The following is a 22,725-nucleotide window of genomic DNA, read 5'->3' as shown; positions in this document are numbered from 1 at the left end:
CAGGTTGAATTCTCGAACACGCTCAAGGTTTTCAGATGGTTTTATTCAACAGTGCAAGGTACACATTTGAACATTTGAAGCCTCCAGCACACACACACTTTTGTTCAGAAAGAAGATGTCGGCCGAGAGGACACGCCTGGAACTGGGAAACACTGGACATCGTCAGAACATCACTTTACAGAAGAATACATTTTACACTTTAATATACAGTTTTTATATATAACGGCTTCACAGAAGAGAAGAGACCATGTTTGTAACATGTTAAAGTACCAAGATAATCATACCGGTGTTACACACGGGTAAAACAGATGATTCTTTATCCCAAAAAAACACACAAAACTCCCAATAGTTGATACATGTTGGCCATAAAAATCAAACACGCAACACTGTCTTTCCTATGTAGTGACACTTTCCTCTTAGCGGCAAAATATTTAGCAAAAAAAATATGGCACGATACCAGCAACGACAGATTCAAAAACAGACGGTGATTTCATTAAAGATGACATTTTAAACCATGACGAAAAACACACAAAGAACACGGGTACATTTAACGCTGCGCAAATATCTGCTTTTAACACGGGGGGGAAGTCATGAGAACGCCATGATTTTCCCCCCACATGCAAAAATATTCCTTCGATGTAGTTAATATTCCCAAAAAAAAGATGGCACATTATATCAAATGAGGAAAGAAAAAGGAGACGAGAGGCCGTCTCCATCGTGCTGAACGTGGAACGTATAGTTAGAACACCAGACACGGATGACACTTGTGCAGATTTGGTTATAACGCGTACGTAGCGCGTCTAGAAGAGGAGGCGTCCGGCCTCGACGATGGCTTATGACAGAAGGTTACAGATACTGTTCGGTCAGTTTTTCAAGAGTTATAACGCATCTTAATATCAGTCCGGATATGCATAGGCCTGACGGCGTCCCGGGTCATAACAGTGCGTCGTGTACTTTGGCAAACATGTGCGAATACACTGAATAAAACGGTCCTCTCAAAATTGGACTGGAAAAGGCAACAACAACAAAAAATAGTCAACGTGCACGACACCATCAGGCTTTCAGAACTCTCGGCGCGGTCATCTTTGACTATCGTCGATTGCGTCGGTTAATTCTATTTTTTTTTTTTTTTAAGACGATCTTAATTACGCTGTTATAGACACGAACACACGACTATTACTCTGGGTCTTTCTTTTCTTTTTTTTTTTTAAACAGGTGCTGTTGAGTATTTTCTTCATGGCAGTGGATTACTTAACTCATCGTTAAAGTGAAATGTGTCGGCGTTACACGCCGGACACACAGCGGGGCATGAGATATATGCCCTTATGCAGTAAGATTGATCTTAGAAGCCCCTTTTTATATTCTGTATTCACTGCTCTGCTAAGGCAGATAGTAGTAAACAATGTTTTTTTTTTTAACATTTCAGGCTGAGTCGTTACCCCCGAAAAGAATAATAGAAAAAAAAGAAAAAGCAGATACTGCACACTGCGTTTGGATCTTTGGTGAATTTGATGGGAGAATGCGTATTTACCTACAAAATTGTGTTTTCTCAGCTTTCCCGTCTTTTTAAAACGAGTCGGTTTACGAAAATAAACTTTATTTGGATTCTTTATTTGTCGTCGCGAGATTACAGGAAATTAAATGTATTTTTCTTCTTCTTTCTATTGGGTAATATAACCATCGTAAAAAATAAATTTGATAATTTACAACTTAATACATGTGGGATTTGAAGGTAGCTTAAATCACACCAAAGCTCATGTCTGTCACTCAGAGTGAAAAATAAAAAAAGATGTGTGAAGATATCGAATAAACCGAATTAGCGAGATGTCAGTTCATGGCATAAAGTTAAGATTTGAAAACTCAGTTTTGAAAAAGATGTGTCGCAGAATCGGGTTTCATAAACCGCTCGGCAAAAAAATATGAGAGAGAGAGAGAGAGAGAGAGAGAGAGAGAGCTTCTTATGATCAGATAATAACGGGTTGCCTCCATCAGGGAGCTACAGTGTCCTGCAGGACATTTGAACACAGGGGGCGCTGTTGTGAGGTCAGACAGGGTGCTGGTCAGGTAATGTGTGTGCTGTATCGGAATGCAGATTGAAATCGACAGGCCCCGCCTCCAGCTCTCGGGTGGCCGCGGCGTCGGTCCGCCGCCGAGAGGCCCGCGGGTCTAACGCTTGATCACCACCTGCTCGTACGCTCCGGCGCCCACCCTGGGAGAGCGAGAGAGAAAAAGACAGTATTAGCAACCCGGGGTGATATTATGTGGCGCGTGACTCGCGAGGCGTCATCTCGTGAATTCTGGGCCTCAAAAAAACAGGCCGACCTCATTGGTCCGGCCTATTTTGCGATGGCCCCTCCCCTCCTCCTCCTCTCTATCTCCATCTGTCTCATGGATTGTGGAAACCTGGATCGTGGTCCATGCCTCCTATCAACTATTCATACACTCATATTCATTGAATGTGTTATAACTCTGTAACGCTTCCTTCTGGTCACATGACTATTGCTCCTGTCAGCCGTACGTATCGAGCTCCACTGACATCAATAAACCTTTCACACGAATCTCTGACCTCGTGGACCTCCCCCCCCCCCCCCAGCGAACAGCAGATGCTCTGCAGCATGACACAGCTTTATATCAACATTGAGACGTGGAACACGAACCACACGCGGCAACCTCACGGTGGTGCTAGAGGAAAGGGTTATTATAGAGAATATATGTTGTTGTGTTGGACCAACCCTGAGACGATTATATATATATATATATATGTATATTGCCATCCCTATTCCCATTTGGAATTAGAAGCTGAAAGGGCAAAGTAAAAAAGTCTCAGAGTCGGCAGTTTTTGTACTCTTCTCTCGAGAAAGGTTGAAAGCCGCTAATAGTTGAATCTTTGACAAAATATCTCCGTCTTCTATGAGAAACAAAATCATGGAATATGATTATATGAATAAGAGTCCAGTGAACATCCCCACGCTCACCTGGTGGGGAGGTGATGGCTTCCGAGGGCCGTGCTTCCCCCGGGGCCGACGAACAGCCGCAGGCCTTCCTCTGGAACAGACGGCGTTGTGGTCACATTGGGTCGGTACACAGAGTTCTCACATCCTCCCGTATCATTCATGTCATGACGAGCAGCCGGTTGCTAGGCAATCTAAAAATAATCACGTATTGACGGCGGCTTTCTTGTCCTAGATTTGCGCTGGATGAGACCTTGGAAAGAGATAAACAACGGCCGACTCCTCAAGGTCCACAAGACGGACTCGTTCATTATCGGGTTCTGCAAAGCAGCCGTGAAGTAATGATCCGTACGGAGTGATTCGTTTGTGCGGAAACAATCAATATATTATTTTGATGAGGACATTTTAAGCAGAAATGTGCTGCGCTTCCAAAAATATAAACATTTTCTCTTTTTATATATTTCTCGTCTTTGTTTTTGCAATCGAGAAAATTAAAATGGCCATTTTTCTTTATCCAAATTCTGACATTTGATAGACATACGATTTTAATAATTAATAGAACAAGGCAATAATTAGAAGACACAAAAATGATCTAAAGGATTGTTATAGGCAGTCCTATTTTTTGGTATAATTTCGATTATATACATACACACAGGGTAGAAAATGCCATTTTTAAATGCTAATCCTAATTTACCAGAGCACAGGTAAATATCTTCAACAGTCCAGAATGCGACGGTATTAAATTCACAATTATTCTTCTTAAATAATCTATTAAATCTTAAAATATTGAAGAAGCTGGAACCAGCAAATTTGTGGCTTTAAAAAAAATAAAAATAATCATAAATGACTTTCCTTGAAGAGTCAATACAGGAAGGAGAGACACATCGGCCTAAAATAATTAAAACATGCGGATATGACGATAAACACCCCGTCCTCTGGACGTGGATCTCACCTTCAGCGCTGGAGTCCAGGAGGCTGGGCGTGAAGTCTTGACTCTGGAGAATCTTCTCGACCACGTCGTCCGCATCCACCCGCGTGTCATCCATCCTCTTCAGCTGAGACTCGATGGAGTCCTGCTTCACGAGATGTCTGAGGGGAGAAAGACACAACAGGCATTTTGTGGCCAACAATGGCTTCCACTGCAAAATTAAAATGCCATTTTATCAGACGGCCTCTACATTTCATTTAGCGCCGAGGAGGGATGTGGTCGACCGGTAAGCCGAGCTTCCATCCAAGCAGAAGGAAACAACGTCGTATTTTAGCAGAGTGGAGTTCTCTCGCTGTGGGGGAGGGGGGCCTGAACACCAACGCGTGGTTTTTACAAGGAGACACGAGGCGCACTCGTTGACTCTTTATTGTCCGACGCGGCGACTTCCTGGACTCTCTTGGTCCCTGTGAGGCGAGTAGCTGGTGTTTACATGGACACACGTGAGAGGGGTCAGGGGTTGTTCTCAGCTTACTCATGCAAGAGAGCAAAATAGCAGATTTACCAAAAAACTGATGTAAAAAATCGGAATAAATTAAAACATGTCAACATTTCTAAGGTAATACTCATATTACATGTACTTTAGATGAGCCTTTTATCCAAAGAGACTTAAGAGCATCAACCACGAGTTCAAACTCAGAACAGGAATAAAGAAAGTAACGTGACTTCAAGAAAGCCAAACCACAAAAATAGTAATACCATAAGTAATACTATGAGTAATACCATAAGTAATACCATGAGTAATACCATAAGTAATACCATGAGTAATACCATGAGTAATACCATAAGTAATACTATAAGTAATACTATGAGTAATACCATAAGTAATACCATAAGTAATACTATGAGTAATACCATAAGTAATACCATGAGTAATACCATAAGTAATACTATGAGTAATACCATGAGTAATACCATGAGTAATACTATAAGTAATACTATAAGTAATACCATGAGTAAGTCCCATTCACGTGCCACTGAAGTGCTATCTGTATTTATTTCCGGTATAGTCAGACATACGTGACTAAATGCTGGTTTTCAAAGAGGTTGGCTGGATATAAAATGCACTTTCTAAACCAAAAAGTACTTGAATCCATCCCTGGAGTTGGAGAAGCTACTCTGCTGAGTTGTGGTCGCACATTTTCAGAGCCTCCAAACACATGACCAACATTTTAATGAACTCAAAGAGGCCGTGTTGACGCCACAGAGTGAAACCAGAGACTCTTCCTCGCTGCGTTCTGCTGCACGCCAGCTGCTTCCTGAAGAGTGCTGAAGTCTCAGGTGTGAATATTTCGAACGTTTGCCAACTTCCTGTTAAAAAGGAACCGCTACGCCGTCTTGTGCTCATCGCCGACGATAAAAGAGACGACGGCGACGTGCTGCTTCCTCTTCATCGGAACAGAACTATGACTGATTATTATCTGGATGGACTTTTTTCATGAAATACATTTCGGTACGAGACAAATAACTGAAAAGAGACTCACCTGTTGAGTCGTTCGCAGGACAAAGCGTTCCTCACCGGTGTCCCGGTCGGGTTGCTCGTGGTGGTGGTGGGGCCCGGGTGTTCGGGTAGAGCCGGACAGGGTCTGGACTCCCGGTCCTCGCTGGGCTCCGGGATGCTGCCGATGCCCGTCGAGGCGCTGCCAACTGAATGGTTTCTCCGGTGGCTGAACTCGGACATGCTGGAGGAGCGGGAGTGACCTGTGCTGTATCCTGAGGGGGAGGGCAACGATTTGTAGATTATTTGCAGAAGAGTATTCTCGATAGTTGGTAAAAAATGGATCTTTGACTAGAATCTACATATATTGGATATAATGAGGAGAAAATTGTAAAGCACTTTGGAATAAAGAAGCCATTTCCCATTTCTCGCGGTTAATGACCCAATGTGACAGTAATATTACGGAGCTGCATGCCCTGCGGAAATCTTACAAACAATTATTATGGTGTTCAAAATATTGCAAACACCAGCAAACAAGATACATTAAATTACGCATTGCGTGTCGTAATAGCTTCCGCATTCAAAAGAGAATATTGGTATACGCATATAAAAGTCCAATAATGTCATTACTTATTTGCAACAAGTTTAGAAGACGATACAGATTCACTGTCTGATGTCTACATTATAACAAATCAAAAATCAATGAGCTGCTTTCATGAGGCGATGCATTTGAGTAAAACATTTTCTATTATTTTGAATGCTCTGATTTTACTTTCAATCCTGGCTCAATCGTGTAAATCACTTTTTATGTCTAGAAAATGTATTTCCTGCAGAAGATGTGTGTGAATGCTGGCAGCTTAAAATAGTTACAAAGGACTGCTAAAAATATGCAAATCTTTCTCATAGGAGTGCGTCACACTGGAAGTGTAAATGAGTTTAAAGCTGAACTGCTTTACATAAAGCAGCTGAACTGAAATACTAGTTGATGTTTTTTGAAGTTTCATTCAACACAAAACTACTTTCAGTCTCTTGAACTTCAAGTTTTAAAAGTTGACCACTAAAAATCCTTATTTTTGTTCAAGTATTTAGTTTTAAAAAGCTAATTCTACCCTAATATTGTTTTTTTGCCCGACGACATACTTTTTAAAGATTTTTTCCACCAAAATACTTCTCTCTCAAAGATTTGTAGTTATAATTTTAAAGGTTAATTCCAGCCGAATACTCCTTACCTCCCAACAGGATAATTAATGTAATTTTCCGCAGTATTACAGTTCAGTTTCTATCTTTTCGAGCAATGCATATCAGCTCTTAGCTTCTTTATGTAATGCAGCTCAGCTTTGCTCCGCACATCTTACATTCCAGTTTTCCAGGAGTGCAGTACTTTAAGATGTCTGTATTCACAGCAATGCTTTGCAATTAATTTGAAACGTCAGCTTTTAATAACTTATTATTATCATCATCATTATTATGATCTGGTTGTCACTACAGCCATGGAAGGGCATACTTCCCACAAACTAATATGAGGCAGGAAATACGTCTTTAAATACCAAAGTCGGATGGCCATTAGAGCTGCTCTCAGTGCATCTTTATGCTTCCTCTGATCTTTTTATTACAGTCATCTGATCCGCCTGTAATGGATACTCGAGCATTGGGTTTCAACTGCTCTGGTGGAGGGTCAAAGGAACATAATTGTACCACTTTAGTCAAAAGTGTTTTGTGCATTATGGAGTTCAAGCTGGAAACAACACGGTTTAATTCCGTCTGACAGCCACAGACACCGTCTTACATACACATCCAAAAAGTCTCAGGTCGACAACAGGAAACATGAAACAAAAGGAAGCGTGAGATTTGTTCCCGTACCTGAGAGTTTGGACTGTTGGCTGGCGTAGCTGGACGTTCGGGAGTGGCCGCACCCCCCGAGTTCATCGGAAGCGACGGGACACTTCCCCTCTCGACCCTCTGCTCCACGAACAGAACAAAAAGAAGGAGGCACACGGGATGACAAAGGGCAGGAGCGCGTGTTCGATTGAACTGACATCATTTAGGTTTAAAACAGCGACGTGTTAAGGGTTGTCTAGGGATGTCATTTTAGCTGACGCTTTTATCCAAAGCGACTTACAGTCCTGTTACATTCACACACCGTAGACGCAGCTACGGGGAGCAATTCAGGGTCAAGTGTCTTGCTCAAGGACACATCGACTAGGGCGGGGATTGAACCGTCAACCCCCTGATTGAAGGACGGACCTGCTACCCACTGACCCACAGTCGCCCCTCCTCAAATAGTCTGATAGAAACATGAGATACTGTAACACCCGGTTCTGTTTCTCCTGTGTTCCGTGTCTCCTATGTCTCCTCTGTCTCCTCTGTCTTAATTGTTTAATTCCCTGCACCTGCCCTCAGCCACTCTTGTCTCGTTAGTCTGATGTCGTACACCTGTGTTTCCCCCCCTATATATTGTGTCAGTCTTTCCCTTGTCTGCTGTCGGATTCTCGTCTCTAGTTCCGTGTCCTTTTCCCGTCGTCCTGTCCGTGTTCCTGGTTCTGCTTGTTGACCCTGCCTGCCCTGAACCTGGATTCTCTGCCTGCCCCGTTTGGACCTTGTTTTTTTGTAAACTGTTTTGCCTCATTAAAGAGTGCTTTTTTTGTTATTTATATTGCGTCCAGCCTGTCTCTCTGCGCCTGAGCCTCACCCCGTCACCAGAACCTGACAGATACGCCGAGGCGTTGCTCTTATTCAATACCGCGTGGCTCATTCTCGGCTCACTACGCCAGATGAAAATAACTCAACGTGAACTTCTGAAGTGAAAATGGGCGACTGTGGGTAGCAGGTCCGTCTTTCAATCGGGGGGTTGACGGTTCAATCCCGCCCTAGTCGATGTGCCCTTGAGCAAGACGCTTAACCCTGAATTGCTCCCCGTAGCCGTGTCTCCGGTGTGTGAATGTAACGGGATTTGAAGTCGCTTTGGATAAAAAAAGCGTCAGCTAAATGACATATTGTGTTAAAGATGGGTGGTTATATGAGCTCAACCGCAATTAAAAACAGGAAGACGGAAACACGTCTCATCATGCAACGTGCCGCAGGTTCCTCTCGTGAATGCCCTTGATACTTTTATAAAAGAGACCACAGGCGTGAAGACAGTTTCCGTCAGTTATGCATCCTGCACAACCTGGATTGCGTTACTAGCTGTTGGTGTGTTGCTTATTTCTACAAATGGTCAAATCAAACATCCCACACACCCTGACTGTAGCATCTCTGAACTAGAACGGGCACTCGGTAGAGCGCATACCTTCGCATATCACAAGATTGGGCATTGAATTATGAACATTTTGGCATTAGTTGCATGCCAAATTTTAAGCGCGCTGGGCCTGGGCCCCGCCTGGGTGAGTCTCTCTCTGCCGCACATTGACCATGGACCATCCTGTTACAGACTGGAGCAGTCGATTGGCATTTCAGGCATGGCACTAATTTGGTTTAAATCCTATTTATTTGCGGTAACCGATCGATAACCACCATAATTAATCACGGAGTTGGTTCCACTTCTGTGCTTGGACCAATTTTTTTTATTATACATGCATGCTTCCTTTGGGTAATATTATCACAAAACATAAAACTTTCATTGTTATGCAGATGATACTCAACTATATTTATAATAAAACAGAGAGCAAAAAAACGGTAAAAATTTCAAGTGTCTCTAAGAACATAAAACATGGGTGACAGACAAAATCCGAAGTTTTTTTCGGCCCTGAGCACCTCAGAGATACATTGCCCTGGCATCCAACACCACTGTAAAAGAATGGCGTTATCTTTTGATCGACTTGTCCTTTAACTCCCGTAAAGCAAATCATCTAAATATATTAAAAATCAGGCATCTTGTCTCAAAAAAAAGAAGAAAATTGGTTCACGCGCGTTCGTTACTTGAGACTGGATTACTAATAAATCCTCCTCCTCCAGAATTGATCAGCAGAGCTTCGTGTTGTCACTAAAAAAAAGAGATCACATCACTCCTGCACCAGCAGCTGCTCTGCACTGGCCCCCAGTAAAAAATCAATTTTTTTTAAATTTCTTTCTTAACCTACAAAGCCTTTTGGGGGGGTCGGGGACCTATGAGACGTATAGATCCTATCTGCCTGATGGATCAAGTCGTGAAATTCTGCCCTGACTGCTGACACTGTCCACTGTGAGACTCACCACTGTTGAGACTACACCACCCTCCTCCCCACCGCCATCTGCTGTATTTTCCTTCTGTACACATCACATCATTATTGCATCCCATCATGGAGAGAGATCCTCCTCTCTTGCTCTGGTCCTTTCCCTTTTTTTTTCCCCTGAAGGTTTGGAGTTTTCCTTGGTCGATGTGAGGTTTTGGGAGGGAGGGATGTATGTGACAGATTGTAAACTCCGAGACAAACAAAATAATTTGTGAAATTGGGCTATACAAATAAACTGAATTGAATTGAATAAAAATTGATAGAAAAGAAGATTTTGACCTTTTCATGACCTTGACCTTTGACCCGATCGATCCCAAAATCTAATCAAATGGTCCCCAGATAATAACCAATCATCCCACCAAATTTCATGCGATTCGGTTTAATACTTTTTGATTTATGTGAATAACACGCACGCACGCATACAAATACACGGCGATCAAAACATAACCTTCCGCATTTTCAATGCGAAGGTAATTAATGAGCGACTGGTGAGTATCTGAAAACAGCAGTAGGTCTGTCTGTAGCAGAAGTAAACATGTTGAAGGGAATTATTATTCAATACTAATACAATATGTTTCCCACGACGACCACAGCAGCAGACAACGAGGCGACTGTACGTCCAATCGTGTCATGAGGTTGAACCGTCTTAAATGTGCAGCAACATGAACATGTGTGCTGTCATTTTAATGTGAAGGAGGACAAATCCGGAGCTGGAACAGTTCAGAGTTCAAACGTCTGCAGGAAAGGAAGCAAAGGCTTCCGCCTCAGCAACGCCACCGAAAGAAACAATTTCAAGAGACATTAGTCGGAGTTGCGTGGGTGGGTTTTCCCCCCCGACAGAATATTTCAGCATGTAATATTCCTAAATAAATCCTGTTTTTGATATCGCTCAAGTTAAAAGAATGTTAAATGTGCCCAAAAAGGTTGTGTAAAATGCAATAAACCAGGTGCTGTGGTCACAGACAGAAACAGGAAACGCAAATGTTTCTCGCTATTTTCTTTTTAAATTAGTTAGAAATGACAAATAAACATTAATAAAATGTAAGGGTTCTTGTGTAGAATTCAAATAATTATTTTGGGCAAAGATGAAGAAGATCTCTATTATTATTATTATGAGCAAAAACTATTGATTCAAATTCTGATGCACGTCCTTTTTTTACTTTCAGGTTCCAGTAACCGACGTATGCGTCGGAGGATTAACAGAATATCTCGATGTATTATTTGTCACACTCCAACATGTCTTGAAAGATTAGCATACCAGAATATATTATCACAAATGTCCGTGTCTCCAGCAGCCATATTGTGCACGTGCAAACACACAAACCCCGAGACAGACGTGCACACACTCCTATTTTTAACCAAGTAAGAGCCGACAGGGTGGAGCAGATTGTAGCTTAATCTCAAAAGAGAACTGGTTTAAATTATACATGAAGGAGCTGCGCCACATTCTGCACACTGCACTGTGTTCACACATGGAGAGAAACACACACACACACACACACACACACACACACACACACACACACACACACACACACACACACACACACACACACACACACACACACACACACACACACACACACACACACACACACACACACACACACACACACACACACACACAACGAGAGAGATGAGGATGAAATGCGGGAGAGAACTGTAGCAGAAAGAGGCAGCTGGAAGATAAATATTTGTCATCGTGCAGGATGGGAGCTGAATAGCAGCGGTTACATAAAGAACGAGTGCATCGTGCTGTGGAGCGCAACAAAAATGTAATCTCTGCGCATTTCTACTGCTGATGAAGTCGCTCAACTTTGTGGAGCTCCTTCACAATAAAAGCGTGGAAACTTTTAATACTGGAAGCAACGCGAGGTGCGATTTCAAAGTTGTTACTATAGGGACACGAGTGTTATGGGGGGGGGTAGAGCATGTCACGCAGGCATTTGAATCAACTGTTATGCTATTATTAACTTCCGTAATTACTGTAAACGGCCAGGGATGATACGAAGCAGTTACTTATTAAATATGACAGGATTATATCAGATCGGTACTACTTATAATTAGTATTCCCTCCCCTAGATTGAATTTGGCCACTAAACTGAGATTACAACCACTCTAACCCGAGAAGTGTAACCAAACTGTTGTCATCGTTGTTGATTTGATCTGATAGCCACATGATGATAGAAATTGACACAACAACAACAAATGCGGAGTTGAGCAACTCTCCTCATTCTAATCCAAACTGAAAAGACGTTTTGGCGTGGTCAAGATGTGAGGAGGAATATTTCATCTTCCGTGTCATTCCAATGTAAATCTACATACATTATTAACAGGAGCTTAATAGAGCAAAGGAAAGCAGAAAGGTGACCTTTCTCCATTAAATAATTAAACAAAAATCAGAAATGTGGTGGTGTTCATTTGTGAAGATTATTGTTGGGGAACGAAACTCGACAGTATCTTAAACTTGCAACGCCAACCTCCGGCATCGGCCTACAACAATCCTTCAGGTAAACGTTTGGAAAGGCCAATGGGATGCCGAGGCGGGCCAGAGGACCGAGGATGGCGTGATCGGTCTTACCGGAACAGCCTTTCTGTGAGTCCCCGCCCCTCCTCTCCTCCAGCAGGCTCTCTCCATCCCCCTGGATCCCGATCACCGTGGCGGTGGAGGGTGGCCTGGTGACACGGGGAAGACAGTCAAGGCTTTTGTTTTTCAATGTGTCAATTGTTTATGAATACAGGGCGAGGCGAGCGGGAGGGAGGACTAACACATTAGGATGAAACAAAAGGAACAGACCATTAGGTTAGCTTCAAAAGCTAAGGATATACTGAAGACACTCAATATTTAAATACATGATGCAATAAAGGAAGATGCAGCTTTTGGCATTTACAGAGAGGCTACTGAATAATTTCTGGGTCAAATTTTGCCCTTGGGTGAAGCAGCTTTTTCCTCTCTGTACCAACACACTTTCATTGAAGTCGTGTTTCTAAAAGTATAAGTCCAGTTTATCACATGCAGGATGAAATGAATCGGGGCTTTTGAAACGTCAACGTCTGAATCGCCGACAGGTCTTTTAGTCTTGCGAATATATCTGTATCATTTGATCCCCTTGAAACTTTTCCAAGTGCCACAGTCATTTGCAGCATTCTTGGATCCTTTTTTTAAAAAAAAGAGCAATCAGCAGGAGAAAAACACTGTTCAAAATTATAATCCAGGTCAGTTACATCTAAATTTTGGCATGCTCGTAGTCGAGCAAAGGCCGATTTAAAACACAGTTTAATCCTCCAGCTTTGTTGGACCAAAGCTTCTGCAATGAAATGGCGTCACAAATGAAATTGTGGGGTTAAGAATCCTAAATGACGAACCTACAGTCAGCTGACACCATTCCTGACACACCTAGTGCAGACTGTGAACTGCAGACCAAGGCAGATTGTCCGTGTACTCGAGTGGAAATCACTTTCACTTACGTTTTAAAACAGGGATCCCCTGACATGAGCTGTGTACTGATGATGACCTAAGAAGAGAAGAAAGAGACTTGTTAGTCGATTCAGGTTTGCACCTGAGGTTTCCATCAGACCGGATTCCTGGTTTAAAGAAAGAAAAGGAAAGTGAGACTTTGGTCCATGCATAGTTGTTCTAAATCTGCAAAGAATCGAGAAATACACTTTAAGAAGTCACTAGAGAACTTTAAATTAACCATTTCATCTTTGAAGGGGATAATTATCTTTTCTTTGCCTTTCTGTCCATTAGCTTTTTTGCAAATTAACCCTCCTGTTACCTTTCGGGTCAATTTGACCCCATTCAATGTTTAATGTCGGTGTTCTTTGGGGTCAATTTGACCCCAGGCTGTTTTTCACTGTGTCAAACATATAAGAAATATCAACTTTTTTATATATTTAAAGGGCTGTTTAGGTAGTCAACAAACAAACATAAAGTACCTCACACTTAAACTTGGGAAACAATATTAATTCTAATAATTTTCTGGAGGTTTTAATTGCTGGGGTTAAACTGACCCCGAGGGTAAAATATGTTCGTAAATGTAAAGGTAACAGGAGGGTTAAGAGACCGTTATTCACGATATAGAGCTGATTATATATAAAACACAATCAGTTATGGCTACATTCTAATGGAGTAACAGGCCACAAGCCATTGTTGTTCCAAGCTATCCTAAATGTTGATGCAAAAAAAAAAAGTTTACATGTGAAAGTATATATATATAAAACACATTCAAACTCTACACTATCCTAAATGTTGATGCAAAAAACCAGTTCCCTTGACGACCTCCCAATTTCAAAACACTAATGCTGCGTTCACAACAAAACTCGCGTGAGTTTACTCGCTTGACTTTTTGTGGCTTCTTGTGTCCTTCGCTTCATTCGCGCCTTAGAGGGGGCGTGGCTATTTCTCCGTGGAAAGTTATACTTTCTGCCATCCACCATGGAAGAACTAAACACCAGTTCTGCTTTATACTTGTTGTGGACATCCCACAAACGTCGGAACATCAAACGCCCTCGTGTTTGGGTTCATTACATTAACTTCGTATATATAAATATATTTATACACAACATCACCCGTAGGCTCAAACAGCTCGGTGACATCCACTGACTCCGTCTGATTGGCTTCCGCTTCCAGCGCCACTAGAGTAACAGCAGCCAGTTGGAATCACCGACGGTGGAGCATCTTAAAGCTGATTGGCTTTCGCGATTCAGCTTCGGGGTAAAATATTTCAACTTGGAGGCGGATTTTTCGCTCATTGCCGCCGCCGTTAAAAATTTGCGTCGGTGCATTGACTTTGCATGAGATCTACATTTGCGATAGAATTTCAGCCATAGAGTTCCTCCTAAAAATAAAAGTCAAATGAGACCGGCGTGAATGCGTTACCTTGAGAATGGAGTTATCCTGGCGGGTATTTTTGGTATCGTAGCCTTCCAGCAGACATCTGCGAGTTGTATTCCCTGAGCCGGCAAACTCTGCTAGATTCAAGTCTACAAAACCAAGCTGAAGGAGAAAAATGACACTGGGTGGTTAATACTGTTTTCTCTAAGGGGGGGCAGATGTTTTTTCGACCAGTCAGCATTATTACAATCTCAAGATGAGAAACGACAGCAGTGAGGAACATGAGAGCAACTCTATTTTGTTTCCTTCAACGACAAGCAGGTAATACAAAGAGTGAAAATGGCTTTTTAGCTCGTCTAGAAGAAATGTAGCGTGCTCAGTTCATAATTACTTGCAAACGATGAAAGAGAGAAACCAAATGACCTGAGGAGCCAACCTGCAGGCAGTGAAGGCCATCTGTGTGCTCCGGGCTCACATGGCTATCTGCACAAATATGGCCAATTACTGTAAATCTAGGTGACCTGGAGGATTGGTGAAGAGATGGGGGTTGGACGACGCAATAATGTGAGGAATTTACCTTTGCATACGCCTTCCCGCCTTTCAGCTCCTGGAAAAGAGAAGCATAACACTTCTGAATTAAACATCTGAATTCTTGCTTCATTCAAACATGATACGGTTTGAAAAATAAAGTGATCCCCGTCTATCGCCGCGTCAAATGTGTTTGAAATGTATTTTGAGTTCAGAAATATTGGGGCGAGAAAATAATGTTAAATTTAATGTTTAGCTTTACACGATCTAGTCGTGGCACTATAAACGGTACCTGTCCTGACACACGTCGTTTACCTTTTAAGACTAAAAAAAACATACGACTGCATTACTGGTCCGCATCAGAAGAGAAATCCAAAGCAAAACTCTAAAATTGTGATAATGGGTTCAAATTGCAGCAATAGGTAAACAGGTTGACATTTTTAAAGTTCAAAAACCAAAACACTGGGAAAGGGAGCGAAACCAGCGACGGCCAAATGACATTTCTCCGGCTACTTGACACGCTCCGCGCTCTAAAACAAAGACGGCGGGGCTCTCCAAAAATAGCTCGCAGCTCAGGTGTGGAAACAAAGAGGCATTTGCACCAGGAAGGCTTATTCATTTATAACCTATATTTGACAATGTCAAAGTGTCTGAGATTTCTATAAAGCGCTATATAAATCGAATATATTATTCTTATTATATTCTAAAAACTATGCAACATAAACACAATTAAACAGAGGACAGAAAAAGGACAAAGATGTCACTGTGATGGGAAAGAAATAACAGACTCTGTGCTCGCTGACTGCGCTTTAGAGTTCATATTTCATACTCTCAAGTTTCAATTTTGATGCATAAAAGTGAACGTAACCAATACCGGAATTTAACCCAGGTTCAGCAATTCTGTTAGAGGAGGAGACACTCGTTCCTTGTCTTTACACCTACGTGAACAATAGGGGGCAGCTGTAGCTCAGTGGGGCTCTCCCCATTAGAATCACTTCTTAAAACCCATTTTTATAGAACAGCTTTGAAGTGATCTGGTCTTTTTATCCAGAACTTTAGTTGTCTGTTTTTAATTTATTTGGTTTTTAATTAATTTATTTTTTATTTTCAATTTAATTTTAATATATACTTTTTAATGTAATATTGGTTTCTTGCTATTCCACTTGTTTTGCTTCGACTCTCTGTGGAGCACTTTGTAAACATTGTTTTTAAAGGTGCCATAAAAATGAAGTTATTATTATTATTATTAGTTGCAAGTGTCCTTGAGCAAGGCACTGAACCCCCAGTTGCTTCCCGGGGCGCATCACTGCAGCCCCACTGCTCCTTAATAACTAAGGATGGGTCAAATGCAGAGAATACATTGCGTTGCATGTGTACCTGGACTCTGTGCAATGACAAGAGATTGAATCCTCGTTTTGTGTGTGCATAAACCGACGCGTCTTTAACTCGAGCCGTCACATATGCAAGCGTGTCGATATCTGAAATGTTAAAATGTGGGACGCGGTGGCTTTTCATACCGTACCTTTCGGACGGACACGCGGCACACACACGGGTCCAGAACCCCCGTCCCCGCGTTGGCGCTCATCTTGCAGGGGAACGAGAGACGTTTCCTCCATCGGACACAGTTGGCCTGCACTTGCTCCCTGCGAGGAGAAAAAAATCACGCAAACTTAGTCCGTCTTTCGTGGGGGTCGAAAAGGATCATTTCCGAAAAACCGTCAGTGTTTGAGATGAAGTTCAAGCGTTTGCGATGTCTCTGAGTAGCTTAAAAACGGACTCATTTCCATTCACATTATAACCTCCAACGCTTTGACTCTGTACCAGAATTATAATGCATGGTAAATAATACATGGGAAAGCATGTTTATTAGAATAAAAACAGAACAAAATGAAAAAAGCTGGCATTGATGAGCTTAACTGTTTGGTAGCTGCAGTACTTCTTCTTTTGTTTTTTCGGAGAAGTTTTAGTGAGAACTTTGGCTCTTTTTGTAAAATGACAGAACGGTTAAGAAAGTTCAGAATAAAATGAGTTTTATCAAAGACTTTTTTTAGAATGAATACCAATCGTTCGTAGCCGTGTTATTTGTTTTTTTGCAGCCTTGATAACATTCCGTTGTTGGGAAAGCACAACAAACAACATTTAATATAATTATGACCGCAGAGGTTAATTAACTAGTGGATTAACAATATTTCCATCTTCAGGCTAAATTGTGCTTGGCCCCGGATTGTTTTCCGGAAACTGAATAAACAAGTAAAATGTAATCACAGCCCTGTTTCCCCCTGCGGTTCATCAGACTGCTGAACCCAAAAGAATGCGGCGGCAGCAGGTGGAGCTCGTTTTGGCATCAGAGAATACAAAAGAAACGCATGCACACACATCCTCTGCCAATAACTAAGGGGAAAAAAAGAGAGAGAGTGAGGTGTAGCCTAGACTCTCAGAGAGAAGATGAGATGACGCGAAACAGAAAAAAGTGTGTATGCGTGGGCAGCATCAGCATACCCGAGTCTCTCTCTCTCTCTCCTCCCTTCTGCCAAGACAGCCCACACACCATTTATTTAGATCAGCTTTGATGGATTTGAACTCAAGCAGAGATGATGCTTTTCTTCTCAAATACAGTCTCAATTACCGAGATGCAAAATATTTGACGGCAGTTTGCTTCTGAAAGTGACGAAGAGAGAGAGAACCCAGGGATACAAACAGAAACGCCAATGCCAGACGTGTAAACAACACGAGACTAAAATGATTACCAGGGTGTGCTGATCCCCGCTAAGACGGTGAAGGCTGACTGAACACAGAGGCCCGAGTCGTGCGTCTCATCCCTGCCTCACGATGTAGACAAAAAAAAGCACCAGATGCGTGACTAATGCTTTACAAACGCTGACTTCATCCTGGGGTTTGGTTCATTTCAGAGAGTGAACTCCCAGAGACGGAGCGAGAGGGAACCTCCAGCCAGCTGGACGCGGGGCGCTTTGGAGTATTCCGGCTCGATTGCGTGGAACTTGCAGAACAATCCCATTAGTGAGTGTGAGTAAGTCTAGTTTTAAGCAGATGCAGAGGTCGTCTCTCCGATCTCTATTTAAATGGGTCGGATATCTTGCTAAACTACAGCTTTTCTATTTTTTAAAAGAAAAAATTCAGATGTGGCATAACCTCTCACACAAAAACACAATCTTATTTTCATGGTTCTTACACATTTTGACTAGTGGATTTCCAGGACTTTTCCATGACTTTAAACCAAATGTCCATGACCAAACTGAAATCTCGGTATAAACATGAAAAATGTAGAAAATGTTGCGTATGGAGAGCATACGCCGGCTTATATTTTGAGCGCCTTGCTTCAAAAAAACATATTAATTATTTCAAACTCGGCGTAAATGAACATGTGATTATAACAAATTTCCATGACTTTTCCAAAACTTTTATGATTTAAGTTTTCTCCATGACTTTTCCAGGCCTGGAAATTACCATTTTAAAATTCCATGACTTTTCCAGGTTTTCCATGACCGTACGAACCCTGTATTTGACATGACTTTGGGTTTGCACGTCTAGCTGCAATGAAATGCGAAAAAGAAAATCTGGATTTGTCCCAATGTGATACTTGTAGAACAAGAACAACTCGTTTTAGGCAGAAACATTGTTATAGGCACGATGACAAGCCACGCCAAAGGAAAAGAAAGGCTCGTAAAAAAACCACCGTCCTCGTTTCCTTTTGCACTCACAGTCGGGATGACTCAAAAGAGACGCCGGCGGGACCGCTGAAGAGTGCAGGTCAAACACCGAGGCCACAGAAACCCTTTTAGTTCACGACGCTCAAAGACTCGCGACTCCAAATCCTTCGAGCTGAAAACATCTCAAGAGCCAGAACACAATGTTTTAATTAGACTCTCAACCGTATGGGATCCATTTGTGTGTGGGTGGAGGGAGGTTAAAGAGCCATTTTACAGCGTTTCTTCCATTTAATTTCGCTGCTCACAATGTGACATTTGATAAAGTACAAAGACAATGGGAGCGATATTACAATTACCTAAATGTCACACAACCGTAGACGTATCCTGACTAACAAAGTCTGACACGTTTGGTCTTTCTATGAAGCCCTTTTATGAAAGCTACTCGAGCAAACAGGGCGTGTTATATAATCTGGGTGAAGCTAATCCTTCAACTTCATTCCAATAAATATGTTTTTTCCCTTTGTCCGATGTCAGAGGCCATTCAACTTATCAGTGTGAACCTAAAACACGTTCAAGACAGCGGATATGACCGCCTCTGCTTGCTTTATCTCTATGCGTTATAGTTCATTAAAAATATATATTGGGTTTTAGATTGTTTGTTGAAAAAAAGAAGGAAAAAAAGCAATATCAGAACATCACTTTGGGGTTCTTTTCGATCAAATGACAAGTCGCTTATTTGAAAGGATAATTCAGCATTAAGAAATGATGAAAACAATCATAATGAATAAAAAGCCACATATTGATTTTTTAAAAAGCCTCTTTAAGTGAACAACAACAAAAAGCACAGAAGAGGTGTTCAGAGGCGATTGAAGGTATTTACGTGTCTCAACTTGACAGCAACATTTTTTCATTTTTTTGCTTTAGCATGACACGTCAGTGAGGATATGGGGTCATGCATGTCAAGCCAAACAATGTTGTAGTGACTGTGTCATAACAAAATAATAACACTAACACTAATACACGGTGGTACACACATGATGTCACACAGAAAGATATTTCCAAGAGTGAGAAATACATTATTTTGGACAGCACAGTGTTGCTGAATATGCCTTTTGGATGTTTAAAACCATGCACCGTGCTAATCAATAACGGCTTGATGAAGTAAGACGGACCGACACATGCTTCAGTGACAGCCCACCACAGTGATGACACCATGGGTTCAACAACAGACATCGGATCTAGCTGTGCGACGAGTCAGCTGACTCCTAGCACAGCGATCAAGTCCACGACCAGCGAGGAAGTTATAGCCTCCCACACACCCGGGGAAACGGAACCCGGGTGTCGCGTGCAACACGACCCGGGGAACGGTAGTATTACGCGAGGGCGATATTTAGGAGCACGAATTGTCCGCTCGTGCTCGAGTATGTTCGCTTTTAAACATGTCGGTTACAGTCCCCCCGATAGTAGCTTCTACTGGAAGGTTATACGATTCATTTGAACACCGGGTTACAGCCGCAAACAGCTGACCCCACGTCAGCTCGTTTCTCGCGGCGTGCAGCACAGCACGCTCGCGCGCGGGTTCGCTTTGCCCGCGTATCGTCGCGCGCTGAAGCTCCTCGCGACTCGGAAGGAAACTCCACGCTAAAGAGAACAGTTAAGCTCGCTAGTTACCCTGATACACTAGCGCTGTGTTATTCTTTCACGAGCCCCGGGAACAGTGAACTGAACAGCCAGGCAGCCTCACCGTGAAGACTCCTCGGAGAACCCGCCGTCCAGCAGCCGGACTTTACAGAAAAGGACACCGTTGACGAAGGGGACCGACGAGAGCTCGTCCAGCTCGAAATCCACCTTAAACTTGAATTTCTTCTTCTTCATCATCATTAAATCCATGCACTGATTCAGTACTCTTGAGAAGGCGCTCGTATCCCGCTCGCCGCTGACATTACAGCCCCATTGTGTTGTTGTGCTGTGGGAGGATGGCGGAGATGCTGGTGACAACGGTCAAATCAGAAAGGCTGGCTGAGGCGACGTGGAAGAGCTGCTTCCGCTTGAGGAGTTTCAAAATAAAAGAGTATGCCTTGAAACCCTAGTCATTCTTATTTAAATTACCAGTGGTGGAGGAAGTATTCAGGTATTTTAGTATGTTATATACATACTTTAAGAAAATGGACTTAAGTATTAGCATGAACCCAACTATTACTATTTATATACTATAACTAAATGAAATTGGGAAATATGTTACAGACGACGCTGAGAGCACCCAGATGAATACTGAGTTCAAGGAGATATTTTCTGCACTAGATTTAAGTTAATTTGAGTTTAGAAAAGCACATACACTACCGTTCAAAAGTTTGGGATCACTTAGAAATGACTTTATTTTTCAAAGAAAAGCACAGTTTTTTCAATAAAGATAACATTAAATTAATCAGAAATACACTCTCTACATTGTTAATGTGGTAAATGACTATTCTAGGTGGAAACGTCCGGTTTCTAATGAAATATCTCCATAGGTGTATAGAGGCCCATTTCCATCAACTATCACTCCAGTGTTCTAATGGTACATTGTGTTTGCTAATCGCCTTAGAAGACTAATGTCTGATTAGAAAACCCGTGCAATTATGTTAGCACAGCTGAAAACAGTTATGCTGGTGATATAAGCTATACAACTGGCCTTCCTTTGAGCTTGAAGTTTGTAGAACAAAATTAATACTTCAAATATTAATCATTATTTCTAACCTTGTCAATGTCTTGACTATATTTTATATTCATTTGATAAATAAAAGTGTGATTTTTCATGGAAGACACGAAATTGTCTGGGTGATCCCAAACTTTTGAACGGTAGTGTATACTGTGGGTCAATTAAATCAGTATCCCATTAGGTACGAGTACCTCAACATTTTACTCAAGTACTGTACTTGAGAAAATGTACTAAGATACTTTCTAACACTGGAATCATGTCATTTTGACTGAAAGGTGATCTTATCCCTCTCTTTTATTTTGAAAGGGATCAGGTTTAAACGGATGCACAGTATTGACAAATGACTTGATGTTAGTATATGAAAACCCGCCTCCTCCCTCCGTCGTCCCCTTGCGGTCAATGAAAGCAACAGCAGCAAATTACAGCAACAAAGTGGAACCAGCTGCTGTTATGCAAACGTGTGTCGCCATCTCGCGGTAGAATCTGGGCAGAGCTGAACCTTTAACTATTCATAAGAAAGACTATTTAGTGTTTCCAAACATCGTTATCTCCATTAAGAATAGAAACAAGTTATTTTGTGGACATGTGTTTGTAACATTTATGCAAACCGAGAATTTAGGAGGGCAGGTTAACCTGCAGTATCCATGTTCATTTATCTGACTCTTTCGTCTTCAAAGTTTGGGGATATGTTTTGGCTGGATTCCTGCTGCCAGATTCCTGTGGGTATGACTCACTAAACTGAATCAGGCTGCAGGAACCCACTCTGATTGGGACTATAAACTATTCTGGTAGACCACCAACATATGCATATAAGCATATGCATATATGCATGCTTGGGGGCGGGGGGTGCCACGTCACCCATAAGCAAACCCATAAGAAAAGATAACTGTTGGATATAGGAAGAGCAGGAATTAAAATCCTGCCAATGCATGAGCAAGAAAACTTTTGGATAAAAACAATATGAGTGTATATATAGTTTCTCGTATGGAAATTCGTCATGCAATAGTAGCAGTCTTGTTCGGGCTGAAAGGGTGTGTCTGAGTATGCCTGTTTGTGTGTGTGCGCGCGCGTGTGTGTGTGGCTGACTGTGTGTGGCTGTGCGCAGTAAAAGAGGAGGTCTTTAGGCAAACTAAAACGCAAGTAGCCCCACCCTTTTCTGCTCAACGCTGTCAAACCTCATCCTCCTTTAAAATAGCGTAACCCCCCCAAAACACACCGGATTCGTTACCACGTCAACTATAACGACGGCTCTCCTGCGACACCGCGTCTCCAAAGCTGCGCCTCCAAAGCTGCACTGCGGGAAATCTCCTTGAAATCACACGGGACGATCCCGCGCCGCGCTTCCAAAACCAGAAGTGCCAAAGCCTCAGTCATCGGATTTGTGTGCGCGTGCGCGTGAGTGTGTGTTTCCA

The 22,725-nt window shown here is 42.2% G+C and overlaps 1 protein-coding gene across 2 annotated transcripts; it reads right to left on the bottom strand.

The window, feature by feature from the left end:
- Window positions 1-24: 24 nt before the first annotated feature.
- LOC130194431 (EEIG family member 2-like) lies at window positions 25-22,618 on the bottom strand. 2 transcript variants are annotated; one of them, XM_056415458.1, is made up of 11 exons: window positions 22,530-22,618; window positions 16,470-16,590; window positions 14,997-15,026; window positions 14,465-14,581; window positions 13,051-13,097; window positions 12,164-12,258; window positions 7,235-7,333; window positions 5,421-5,649; window positions 3,904-4,040; window positions 2,976-3,045; window positions 25-2,209 (listed from the first exon to the last, which is right to left on the bottom strand). In XM_056415458.1, exons 2-11 carry the CDS (start codon window positions 16,530-16,532, stop codon window positions 2,167-2,169), a joined length of 930 nt encoding a protein of 309 aa, XP_056271433.1. In that variant the 5' UTR covers window positions 16,533-16,590; window positions 22,530-22,618; the 3' UTR covers window positions 25-2,166. The 2 variants fall into 2 exon arrangements, with proteins under 2 accessions (XP_056271433.1, XP_056271431.1); XM_056415456.1 differs by lacking the exon at window positions 22,530-22,618 and adding an exon at window positions 20,360-20,857.
- Window positions 22,619-22,725: the final 107 nt, after the last annotated feature.

This window comes from Pseudoliparis swirei, chromosome 5 (assembly GCF_029220125.1).
Source record: "Pseudoliparis swirei isolate HS2019 ecotype Mariana Trench chromosome 5, NWPU_hadal_v1, whole genome shotgun sequence".
NCBI lineage: Eukaryota > Metazoa > Chordata > Actinopteri > Perciformes > Liparidae > Pseudoliparis > Pseudoliparis swirei.
Note: the sequence above shows the minus strand (reverse complement) of the source record. Positions and strands in the feature narration are given on the sequence as shown.

What these genes read in the sequence shown, in the direction of transcription:
- LOC130194431 (XM_056415456.1), bottom strand. Translation starts at nt 20,505, where the DNA reads ATGGATTTAATGATGATGAAGAAGAAGAAATTCAAGTTTAAGGTGGAT. An exon ending in GCGGGAAGGCGTATGCAAAG is followed by an intron (nt 14,582 to 14,996) that starts GTAAATTCCTCA and finishes TTTCTCCTTCAG; the next exon opens with CTTGGTTTTGTAGACTTGAA. An exon ending in AGCCATCACCTCCCCACCAG is followed by an intron (nt 2,210 to 2,975) that starts GTGAGCGTGGGG and finishes TCGCTCTCCCAG; the next exon opens with GGTGGGCGCCGGAGCGTACG.